Here is a 13739-nt window from a genome sequence, read left to right as displayed (position 1 = left end):
CTTACGCACACGCGTAAACGCCTATGCGCATGTGTCAACGCGGTGCATCCGCAGAAAATTTTTCGCTTTGAGGTCCGGATTATAGATCATTCTGGATTATGGGTGTCCGAATTAACGACTTTTGACTGTATATATATATATATATAGTTAAAATAAAATGTGAAATAATTTTCTCTCACTAAAACTACAGCATTATGCTAGGCCTTAGATAAAGGAATAATTTAAGCATTTGGGATTTTGTACAAAATCTGTTTATTAAAAATTGTTAATGGCCTGAAACAACCAGGAATCAGTAAAATCTGTAACTGTTTCAGATGCAGTTCGATGGTTATTAAAGTCTTTTAACAGTTTCAGCTCAGACTGCAAGTAGAATGCTTCCAGGAAGTGGGGTTTATAAAATTAGTGATGATGGGAAGAAAATCGGTCAAAAGGTTTATTTTCTAATTAAAACTTTTAACGGAAAAATTATTGTTGAAGATTCCATCATAACTAACCTAATATGTGGAAAAATCGAGCTTAAGAATAGGATATTTCATAAAGAAAAGTGTAGAAGGGTGAAAAGAAAATGTTCAAATTAAATTTAGGAATTTGAAGCGAATAGCAAGATAAATGATAGAAATATACTAAAATACATTGAGGCACTAAAAAATTATTTCTTTGACAGTGGAGAATCTAATGGACTCATTGTAATTAACAAGGTTAAAAATGCATCTCTGAAAGATTGTAACATTAGAAATATGGAAAAAAAATACTACCTGTTTGGCATGATTTTTAATAATTTATGCAACAGCTTGTATTTATCTTCTTGTCTTTAGATAATTACATGTAATTGTGTTTTTAATTTTGGCTGCATTATTGCACTCATATTAGAGCAATATTAGTTTTGTATGCATGAGACAAAAATTCATTTTAAGGCACTTAGGTTTTGTATGCATAAGATAAATTCATTTTAAGGTAATGTATTCTCATTTAACAGATATACATGGATGACTTCAAAAGGTCTTCTGCTAATAGGATATCTATATATTTTTAACTGTATTTTCACGAAGAATGAAATATGCTACTTGCACTCTAAACCTTCTGTATATCCATTATATTTAGTAAATTTAATAGATGAAAATTGCACAATCTAACTGACAGTTAAAAGGAAGATCTCAAGGTTATAATTATGGAAAATAACTTGAAGGTTATCTACTTTTTAAAGAAAACTAACTTGTGTTTTATGTCACACATATGGAATTCTCATTGATTGTCTGTTCATATGTTAGAAACTGAACCTGTGGTGAACTTCCCATTTTCCACACGACTGCCATTAATTTTAAGATTGTTATGAAACGTTGCTTCCTTTAAGGGGAAGGAATAATACTTTACAATGAAAAATTTCCTTTTTGTTTTTGCTATCTTCTTTTCCTGTGCCTTTCTTGCATAATTCTGAAATACTAGAAATAGAGAAATTCACACGAAAACATTTTATGTATGAATATGTTATTCACAAGAGGAATTATTTCATTCATTTAAATGTACTAATTTTTTTTTCAAGCTTTAGTAACTTGTATTTTGTCTGTCACGATAATTTCATTTTCACTTAAAAGTTTTTCAAGTAACATTTTGTTTTCTTTTTCAGTTGCTGTATGATATCTTCAAAAAAAGGAAAGATAATATGAGAATTCATGCATATGAAAAAGCTATAATTGCTCTAAGGAAGCGTAAACAAGCCATTACGTCACTAGAGGTTTGTTTTTTAAATGCATTGTTAATGAACTGAAATCTCCTTTCTTTGGCGTGGGATAAACTTTATCTTCTAACTTTTACATTCAATCAAATTAATAGATTTGAAATGGGATGAACTGAACTGTTCATTGTCTCTCAATTTAAAGGAAGGTGTATTGCTGTGTACTTTCTTGCTTAGTTAATTACAAATTCATAAAAAATTTATACACAATTTAACAAAAGAAAGTTTTTTTTATTGTGTGTAGTATCATAGCAGAATGATGAGCTTGAGTAACATTGGTGTGTGACTGCAGGAGATTGCTGCACATGCTGCTGTAATTTTCCACAAAGGACCTCCATGTATCTGGTCTCCTGCAGTACAAGATGTCCATAAAAGTCTCGAAAGGTAAAAGTTCAGTGGTGTTGTGTCTGGTGAACTTTGTGGAACCTCAAATATACTTCTTTGTTTATCCAGTGTTCCAGGCCCATCAGTGGCTGAGCACTGAACACTGGTTGTTTGATTCCATGTTGCTGCATGAATGTTGTTGTGATTTTTCCATGTGTAACAGGAGTATGAGTCAGTTTTCCTTAAAAGGTCCTCCATAGAGGCATCTTTCCCTTTAGGCAGATAACCATTAAGTGCTTTGCCATAACCAAACCAGTGTTCCAGCATATTCTTGCCCAAGAAAGCCTGCATACTTCAGTGGTCGTGTGGACTGCCCATCTTATTGGTAGAACAACTTACTGTTTTCATAATAGCTTGTAGATTTGATGTGACTAACAATTCCAGATAACTTTCACCAGTAACTACCTTCAAAAAGGAAGGCCTTGTTAAACTTTAGATGACAGTCCATGCCAAACATTAACCCCAGGTAGATTAATTTCCTTGTCAACATTTATGTGCAGATTCTCTGGTGCCCGGTAAATACAGTTATGGGAGTTTACTGTTAAGTTTGAATTGACCTTCATCGCACTCACACTATTTAATCTTCATTCCCATTTACCGTATGCTAAAAATCAGTAGAAAATCTTGTTTCGTGCATATTAAGTAGCTGACTTCTGAGGCAATGTGGCAAATTTTAAACTATAGCCAAAAAAGCCGGGCTTACAGCTGTGTGACAGCTTTTGCATTTTCTTTTCTGTGCATCACAAATGCAACCACATGTTTCAAATTTGTCATGAAGTTGTCTAATTGTCAACCATATTAGAAATTGTGTTGCAAACTCGCACCTCCATCGACACTGAATTTCAAAATTTTCAAACTTAAAATAGTTTCAATTCCTCAAATGTCAAGTGTTCTTTAACTATTTTGATTCACACATTTCTCAACTGACATCTATTGAGCAAATACTACTACATCTTATAACAATCATTTGGTTTAGCTTGAAAGCTAGTGTGCAGATTCCATCTGTTAAAATGTATATGCACTTTTGTGAGGGACTCTGAATTGGGATAAATTTTCACTTCAAATTTAAGTTAAATTTCATCATGTATTTTTTTCTCAAGCTGTGGGATCATTAGAGGGTTTTTATATCTAGAAGTATTTTTTTATTTATAAAGTATTTTTTTAGTATTCTAAGCTCAGAAGGTACTGGCTGTTTATTATTAAAAAAGAATAAAAGATGTTAGTCAACTGAAAAATTTTTATTTAAAAAATACATTGCCTTGTGTCACATAGATCGTATGGCATTGGTACACTTACCTTATCAGGAAACAAACTTTTGTATATCATCATTCTTTCGCTACTCCATCTCTGGATAAGCATGAGTTGACCATGAAATGATAAGCTTGAGGGGGAGGATTTCTGGGTTATGTGTCAACTGCATTTGGAGCTTTCATGGAACTTGTAGAGAGCCATTCAAAATCAGTCTAGAAGCCTCTTATCTAAGAATATGATCATATTGTTGTACTTCTGAACTCAAATGGCAATCATAACTTAGCATCATCAGTGTTCTTCCAGTAAACCCTAAGAAAGTGAACCCAGTTCATCCAGAAGGTAAAGACTGTCAGCGTTAGAAGAGATATTGTTTGCTTCTTATTAAGTTTGTGTTTCGTAGCCAGACCTTTGATGCAAACCCATATTGTGAAACATTCAAGAAATCAAGGGGAATTATTTACAACCATGGATGCCTTTTATATGAAAGTTTGATCATTCTCTATAATGACATCTGACTGCATGTCACTGCTTCTATGCAGCTGCTGCTTCAGAACTTTTAGGGGAATATTTGGAACACCAGACCTACAGTAATGACTTAATTCATCTTTTCATAAAATTTAAGATGCTTTTGAGTGAAGAATGCTTTGCTGACAGTGCAAAGCTTCAGTAAGGGAACTGCAGTTCTCAATGTAATGGTAACAGAAGTGTATGATGATGGTATATGGAAACTTGTCTTCCAGTATGAGTGGTGTCGTCTTATACCTCAGGACCATCATTGCATCTTTTGAATAATAACCACTTCCAAAATACAGTGGTTGTATTCTGCTAACTTCTTTTGTTTTTTTTTAAACCCTTAATGCACTAACAAAAATACAGAAAGTGTTTTCCATCATATTTTATTTTTTTTTAAATTTTAACTTAACGTCTTTTAACCACTTTCTTTGTTTTAAATCAAAACTGTAGTGGATGTAATCTATCATAATCCATATCATAAAAGCAATACTTGAATGTAGTTACTCGGCTGCAGATAAATAATTTAGTTTTGTGTACTTATGAGATCTAAACTTTTTTGCTATCATACAAATAGTCTAGATCTCAGAGTGCGACCTGGTAACTTCTCTCACAGGCATGAAAATGTATACAGTAGGGAAGGTTCTAAATAGCTCTTTTATTTATCACAACTCTGTAACAAAAAGGCACAAACTTTGTGCTCCAAAAAAAAAAAAAAAAAAAAAAAAAAAAAAAAAAAAAAACACTGATTACTTGCGGTGAGAACTTAAATGTAAATTTAGCAATAATTTTGAAAGGTAACAAGTAGTGCTAGACTTCGCACTTTAATTTAACCGAACAGACTGACTCAGCAACCTACACCAGCAATAGACTAGCTAAATGGGCAGAATGCACAGCCGCCACTAAGTTAACAGCTGGAGGACAAACTAGCAATGTACACTATACAGTCAAAAGTCTTTAATCCGGGTGTCCATAATCCAGAATGATCTATAATCCGGACCTCAAAAGCTGCAAAATTTCTGTGCATGCGCATATGCGTTTATGCATGCGCATAATACGTTTAAGCATGGCACATTTAATGTATACGGATGGTATAAGCTAAGCTAAAATTATCTAATTATCTATTTCAGTTAATGTTGCAGATTGCGTTGTTCCTTAATCTTCAAATTGGATCTGGCTTATTATTTTTTGCAGACTGTTAGAGCAATTTTATAAAAGTAAGCTTGAACTTTCGATTATGTCAAAAAGAATTTCCGATTCTAGAGCTGCCAAAGGATCTACAAAGCGAAAGCATGTTTCGATGTCCATCAAACAAAAAGTGGAATTGCTGCAAAAAAGAGATAAAGACATATCCTTTGTTTCTCTAACCATTCTGAAATCTGTTTATCAATTTCACGCTGCTCTGGGGCAGGGAACGTCGCGGCCCACAATAAACTGGAAGTTGATCTGTCAGCACTATCCTTATCTTCAGGGCGGATGTTTTTATTTTATTTGGCTTATAATTCCTTACTAAATGGAGTATTTCATCTCGATGTACTCCATCTTTGATATGATTTAAATCAAATTCCTCGTCATTATAAATATCATGAATACACATCAAATAGTTTTCTGGTTGCAATTTTCTAATTTCGACTATGCTTAATGTATGCTTTACTCATGCGCATGTTGAAAGAAATGTTTAATAAAGTAAACAAATAAATATTAAGCCTTTTTTTTTTTGTAAATTTTGATACCCATTAGATCATAATTGCTCTTTATTTCATAAATTACGGTTTCATATTTTTAATTTTATAATTTCTGAATGCCATCTTACCAGATTTAAACTGATGATCTGTAATCCGGAAAAATCGATAATCCAGAATCGCCGAAGTCCCGACGAGTCCGGATTAAAGACTTTTGACTGTATTATGTCAAAATCAAAATCACGTTCTGTCTAAACTGTTTGTTTCACCTATTTAAATACTCTTTTTCACCTATTTAAATAATCTCTTTCACCTATTTAAATACCCTCTTTCACCCACTTAATTTGCATCCTGGCAAGGAAAATGTGAGGGGAAATAGAGAATCCAGAAAAGATACCAAGTTAAAATAACTGGATAGTGAACTGAAGGGAAACCCTACTTCTTTCCTTGCCAGAATTGAACTGTCACGTAATAAGGCTTCAGAAAGCCTGAATAAGATAATTAAATCATAAAACTAACCGTGAGTCAAGTTTTACAAATTTAAATCTTAATTTTCTTAATTTAATTTTTACAGACAAAATGCTGTTGCACTTCAATACAATTCTTAATTTTTCTCACATTGGTTGAAACATTTAGCATATTCATTTAACTTGCAAGGTTTTAGACCCAACAAATACTCTACAAAGTTTGATATCCAAACGTTCAGTATTCAGACCTCAAAGCCACCACAAACTTTTTTTAAGTATTTTTTTGGTATGCTTTACACCCCCATGTGCCCCATAATAAAACATGTGGAGAGTCCCGATTTTTAATTTCACTTTGACATTAAATAAAATACCTTGTTATTGAAAAAACAGTCATTTTAGCATAAATTTGTGTAATCAGTAATTTGACTCCCTAGCTGCGTATCTGCTAGGCATACATATCAAGCTGAAATATTCTTCGTAGAAACATCGTTGGTTTTACACCTACTAATATTTTATATCCGTGATGCGAACCTGGTGAATTATTATTTATTATATTTTGCTTTTATCACCTCACGTTTATCAACACATGACAACTTGGTAATGACTCGTACAGCGATGTCCAAACATTTTTTTTTATATTAGTAATTTTATTACAAAGAGTATGGTAACCTTTTATGTTTACATTATTTTTGCCAATAATTACAGATTTAAGTTATACATGCACTAAGAAATGTTGACGAGGAAAAATTTAACGAACATTTCTCTCCATATGCTAAAAATAGGTTTTGTTAATGATAGTCATAGGCCAAAAGACTATATTTAGTGCTATTTGATTTAAAAATAACTGATTTGTTTTTCACATAAACCCAGAACCAGCACCAGAGCTCGTATTTCTGCACCGGGTGGCAGAATTTAGGGAAGAAAAAATTTTTCAAAATTTAGAGAAACAGCGAGCAACAAAATTAAGGGATGAAAAATTTTTTTGAATTTAGAGAAAGAACTGGGATCCTAAATTTAGGGGTGGAAAAATTTAGAACTTAGGAAAGCTTTTGCTAGCACAATTTAGGATCCACAGAGACCATATCAGGTGGTAAGATATCTAGCACCGGCCCTTAACTCTCCGAGCATTACGGGTTTAGCCGTGAAATTTTAAAGTTCCTCAAAATGTCATGAATAAGTGGTATTTTCTTGATTTTAATTAAGAAATGACTCTCTCATTTTGTACCTTGATTCCTTTTCTTCCAATATACATCCAAACCGAAATCAGATACATTAAAAACTAACAGAAATGTTCATGTATAATGAATATAGAAGGCAGCCTTCTATGCGGAATTTTCTGGCCGTAATGCTGAGAGGGTTAATAAGCTTTAAGTATATGTAGGAATAAACTTTAGTATATGTAGGAATAAGCTTTAGTATAAGTAGATAAGTATGAAATGATAAATAACTAAACTAATACAATTCAGCCTTAATGTATGACAATTTTCTTAATTGTCTCAGTGTGCTTGATTGTCTCAGGTTCTTCCTCGCATACCTGTTTACAGTGTGAAAAATGCACTACCGTCCAGACAAATGTTTCCTGGAGTATAATCAATCCACAGCAGGATGATCTGAATATACAGTTAGCAGTGCCTTGCCAAAATATACTGTGAACTTCTTCCGCCCAACCGGTGTAGTGGTTAGCATCACTGACTGTCATGCAGAAGGGTTCGGTTTCAAATCCTGGAGAAGGCATGGATATTTGTAAATGTATAGTGTCTGTGTGGTATCGGGGCACTCTAAATATGCGGCAAGCCAAAAGTTCTCTTGAGGGGTTGGTGGTAGGGGAAGAGGGAGGGGAGACCCTCAGACCCATCCCCCCAGGGTACTTTCCATCAAAATTGGGGGTAGAACTGAGCTAAATCGCACTGTCATCTGTAGGGTGGTCAAAGCTGTTGTCAACAATGGGCATAAATTTGTGCTCCTTGCCACGAGGAATCTTGTGGGCTTGGACTGACGATAGGTCAGACAAGTGAGCATCAGCAACAACAACAACAACTCTGAACTTCTGCACCGCTAAAAGTGCAGCCAATGTAGCAGTGTAATTATGCTGTGTTTTATTGAGAATTTTGAAAAAATATGCTACAGGCTGACCATTCTGCATCAAAACAGTGCTTGCAGCATAATCTGAGGCATTCACCAAAACTTCAAGGTTTTCATCGCACTCCAGAAATTTTAAAACAAGTGCTTGCATTAACACTGTTTTCAATTTCTCAAATGCCGTACTTGCCTTAGCTGACCAAGAAAACCAAGCTTTCTTTTGATTTAATTTAAACAGCGGTTCAGCCATCTGTGCAGAGTCCTTTATGAATGTTCGATATACTACCTTGTAAGCTTAATTACCAAAAAAGGTACAATTCTTTCTGGAAACAGTAAGATTTTAAGATTTTTTTTTTAATGTGAAATAGAATTTTAAGTTTTCAAGACATGCTGCTAAATTATGTCTAGAAAATTAAGACATTTCATATTTATAAAAGCTTTTTAATTTTAGATATCACGATGAAGCTTTGGAACATTTGAATGATGGTATTTCTAAGAATAAAGTATTCAGTGTTTTGATCTAAACCTGTAATAAATTATGTAATATATAGTAGGAATATTACAGATTTAGAAATGGTAATGTAAAAGATTATTTTGAAAATGAAAGCTCTGAGGTCAAACTTATAAAGTTCTACTTGCGCAAAGATAATGCAGTGAAGTAAAATTAAAGAGCTGTTGATTTCTACTTTCAAAAACTTGAAATTGAAACATTATGAAAATATTTCCAGAAATTGCTGGCATATCACTTTATGAACTTATATATCATTTTAGATGAAAAATCTTGATTTCTTTGAAATTGAGGAAGATGCAGTGTTTTCGGTTGATCTTTGCATTATGGTAACATGGCGATTTTTTGGCGAAAATTTGGCGACCAACTCTGCTACAGCAACCCTCTATTTTTTTTTTTCCGCTGCCATTTTGTCTTCACGAAGTAAAGACATGTTTCTTTTCTTTTTATTTACTGAACACTTTTTCCAACAATCTACTAGCCAAATTACACTTATACTAGAAATTTTATCTAACAAAACTGCTTAATCATGACAAATATTCACTGCAAAATTGGGAAAAAGTGCACAATCGGAAACTCCTTGCGCGTTTTTCACAATAACACATACACATAAACCATGTACATGCCGACTTATTTTTACTTAACATCCCAGAATTGCACAAAAATGGCATTGCGCACACTCTTCACTATATCTATGTACACTGCTTTTTTTCTCATAAATTAGAAATTTTCTGATGCATGACAATTTTCTGAATCTTTAAACCCGGTAAAAAGAACATATATGAAATTACCTTATAGCAAAAAAGTATATACCCTTTCCAAATATGAACATTTCCACGTATAAAATAAATAAAATATCTAAAAACTTTTACCTCTAAATTATCTATTATATTATAAATGTCACCAACGAATTCATACCGCAAACATTACAAATACTTAGTGTCAAATATTTAAATTATTTCTATGCATGTTTACTTCAACTAAAACGTATACCAAATTCCTACAAACATAAAATTCACAAAATAACCATCATTTAATTAAAATATCACTAAACCATGTACACGTCGACTTATTTTTACTTAGAAAAACATCCCAGAATTGCACAAAAATGGCATTGCGCACACTCTTCACTATATCCATGTACACTGCTTTTTTCTCATAAATTAGAAAAATTTCACGAAAATACATGACAATTTTCTCAATCTTTAAACCCGGTAAAAAGAACATATATGAAATTACCTGATCGCGAAAAAGTATTTACCCTTTACAAATATGAACATTTCCACATATAAAATAAATAAAATATCCAAAAACTTTTACCTCTAAATCATCTATTACATTATACACGTCACCAACGAATTCATACCGCAAGCATTACAAATACTTAGTATCAAATATTTAAATTATTTCCATGCACGTTTATTTCAACTTAAACGTAGACCAAATTCCTACAAACATAAAATTCACAAAACAACTATCATTTCATTAAAATATAATTATATTCAAAAACACTACTTAAAATATAAATGAGCACATACATTAAATTAATAAAAATTACCTTACAATCCTAATTACCTTAAACTAAATCATTGCTAATAACAATTTTCCCAATAATACCAAATTCCTTTCCACCTTACATTTAGAACAATGCATAAAAATAATATCCTTAAATAATTAAAAATACTAACTTACCTAATCTTCTTCAGAATCTTGATTACGTGGCGGATACACTTTTCTAATTCATTCAATAAAATTATTGAAAGATTTTTTCTGCGAATTTTTCCTCCATACTTCCTCCGCTAAATAAAAAGCAAACTTCTCTTTATCACAATGCCTAAATACCCATTTCGAATTCACTTTAATTAGGACCATGGGATCCAAAAATTACACGACACAGAATAAAGCTAAATACAAAATTTCCACATTTTTTCCCCGATTTCCCCCCTTTTCCGATTAAAGAACTGTAATTCATCCATTAATATCACATGACATATCCCATGATCTCTCATTTCCCTCACGCAAAATAATGCGTAATCGGAACTGAGTACTGCTCACATTATTACCAAAGTCCCAGGTAGTAACCTTTATCGCCTCCAAAATGTCGCCAAACTACCAGTTACCATATTGTAAAGATCAACCGTGTTTTCTAAAGCAGTTAACAGCAGACATGTTTTGATATTATAGAACAAAAGGCATTGCAAATAATATAGGGTGCAGCAGCGTTCATAGTAGGATATTAAAAGCACACCATAAGGCAGTAACTGTAATTTATTTATTACCTCTTATGTCAATTAATAGTTAAAGGTATGCCATTTACTAATGTATAAGTCATTGTGTGGATTACTTTTTGAATATGATGCCCCTTCTGCACAACACATCTAGGCGGCATTGGAACCTTGCCATAACTCAGCATAATGTATTCCTTGGGACATTGCCGACGGCAGTTCGGATGCAATCTTTCAACTCAGGAATGGTGGCACAATGTGTTCGGAAAACTTCCTCCTTCAGGTGCCCCCAAAGTCAGCACATGAAAGATCAGATGAGCGAGGCGACCAGCAAATGTCACCAAAATGGGAAATTACCTGGAAATGTCTGTCGCAATGGTCCGTCCATCTGGAACTTTCTCATAACTTCTCAAGTTGAAATGTTGCCAAAATAGACACTGGGTAGCAATAACAGAGTAGTTATTCTTGAAATAACTCTCAACAGCAAAGGCACGATGCTGTTGATCCATATCACTCTCACATTCAAAATAGCAGCTCATTAGTACACGAATGCGGCATGAGCTGGTGCGCATTCATGCAGTATGTCGTGCTACGTAAGTCAAATTACAGTATGCATGCTGCCACACCCTGTATGCCTCTGAGGGCATGCAGAAAGGAGACTTAACTCTAAGAGATGTAACTGCAACTTATAAAATTCCATTTGAGCAAAGATAATGCATTGATGTAAAATTAAAGAGCTATTGATTTCTATTTTCAAAAATTGGAAATTTTAACATTATGAAAATATTTCCAGAAATTGCCGACATATCATTTTATGAATTTTTATAAAATTTTAAGCAAAAAAGCTTAATTTCTTTCAAATTGAGGAAGAGGCAGTGTTTTCTAAAGCAGCTAACAGCATATACATTTTGGGATTATAAAACAAAAAGCTTATGCTAATGGTGATCAGGCTGTGGAGTTGGTAGGGAAAATGACCGACTCCTGGAATTTTAATGACTCCTTCATATATATATATGTATGGTTCCCAGACAAAAGCCCACTGGACGAAAGCCACTGGACACGATAAAAGCCCACAAAAAAAAAAAAAAGCCCTCTATGATAATTGCCCACACAACAAATACCCACAGGATGAAAGCGCACATTGATGAAAGCCCACACTGATAAAAGCCCACATTGATAAAAGCCCACATAGATATAAGCCCACACTGATAAAAACCCACACTGATAAAAGCGCACATAATCAAAAGGGACTTATGCTTTTTTATTACTAAACCGCGTATTTGTAATTTTAAGTATAATAAATGGAGTATTCAGATCTGAATTTTAATGTCTCAAATATGTCTGTCTGTATATTTTATCACTACTTTATTTGTTTAGTTTATGAGGTTGAAAGCAAACTTTCTACTCTCTGAGTAAGTGATTAGCTGTAACGTTTCGATGATAAATCTGAAATTGCATTGTATTATTTATTTACTTATTTAACTTATGTGTATGTGTATGTCATGACACCTGAACTAAAAAAAGGTGGTGGATGGTGATTCTTCTCCACCAAGATTTGACAACTAGGTCCCTTAATACCCAGTTGTCTTTAGAGGGGGAGTATATAAGGTATTTTCTCCCTTCTTCCAGAACGCCTTCGTGGTGTAACGGTTAGTACAATCAGATCGTATTCGAGAGATCCAGGCTCTAGTCTCTAACAAGGCATTGCTTATTTTTCATGTCTCCCGGGGGGGGGGGGAACTAATGACTCTACAGTAAGAACTAAAGATCTGTAAAGTATAAAAGTCTATATTTAATTCAATTTGGCTCAGCCTAGACCAGTGATTCTCAACAGTTCTTCCCTCATGTGCCCTTTTCACCATTGCTAAATGATCATTCAACCTCTCCTTCCTAAAACTTGAAAAGTACATATGCATTTGTTTAAATATGGATTATTTTTAATGTAAATTAAACAAGTATAAAACATGTTGTTAAATACCAAAATTTTAAACAAAAGTGCTTTTTATATTCATAAACTAAATCTAAGTACGTAAAGAAAAGTTTGACTAAATTACTCTCTGAAACTGTGAAATTCCCCTTAGGGCTATCCTTCCTGATTGAGGACCCATAGTCTAGACAGAATTAGTTTTTAATAGTGACTGAATGTACAGATAATTTAATTTGTCCTTATTCTCTTATACTAACTTTTGTTTTATAAAACTTCGGATTACATGCATGTTTTTTGAAAATAAAAGTTAAGACACAAATTTAAAAAAAAAAAAATTATGTTTAAAATTTGATGTTGAATTCAAAAACGTTTATTTGGTAGCCAGACCTAATAAACCTAAGAGATCAAATTTGAAGTATACCTTACTTGTTCTTACTAACTTCTGCTTAATGAATTATTCTTAGAAAAGAACGTTAAAAACTGGTGAAACATTTCATGCTAGAAAACAAGATATTAGAAACTTTTGAACTCATTCAATAAGGGAAAAAATTATAGCTCCATAATTAAGCATTTTTTCTACTTGATCTCCAACACACGAGGTTTATAAGAAATATCTCCTACAAGTTATGTGGCCTCTATTTCTGTGTTGTCAGAATATGAAATTCGTATAGGGGAAAATAATGCATTTCGAGGTGAAGAAAATGACCTTAATTTGATAGTTTTTCTAAATAATAAATTTTTACATGTTATGTGTTTCTTTTTCTTAATCTAGGCAAAATAATATTCAACATGTAATAATAGCTATGACTTCCTGAAAAATTTTACGAGTAATAATTATTATGATTAAAAATGAAATTTCAAGTGGGAATGAAATAAATTTATGTAAAATCCAAGTTGTCAAAATTTAACTAGATTATTTGAAACCGTGCTTTTAATTCACCATTAAAACAGTGTTTGTGATAGTGCACACAAAT

At 32.9% G+C, this 13739-nt stretch overlaps 1 protein-coding gene across 2 annotated transcripts in view; it reads left to right on the top strand.

The window, feature by feature from the left end:
- The window catches only part of LOC118198632 (uncharacterized), a 121416-nt gene that overhangs the window by 16751 nt on the left and 90926 nt on the right, over nucleotides 1–13739 (top strand). For both annotated transcript variants that reach the window (XM_085809405.1, XM_085809404.1), the window contains exon 3: nucleotides 1625–1732. In XM_085809405.1, coding sequence (XP_085665531.1) covers nucleotides 1625–1732 — 108 coding nt within the window. The remainder of the gene's footprint in view (nucleotides 1–1624; nucleotides 1733–13739) is intronic.

Source organism: Stegodyphus dumicola, chromosome X2, assembly GCF_044657685.1.
Source record: "Stegodyphus dumicola isolate Sdum_Otavi_A_Nest chromosome X2, ASM4465768v1".
Lineage (NCBI taxonomy): Eukaryota > Metazoa > Arthropoda > Arachnida > Araneae > Eresidae > Stegodyphus > Stegodyphus dumicola.
Note: the sequence above shows the minus strand (reverse complement) of the source record. Positions and strands in the feature narration are given on the sequence as shown.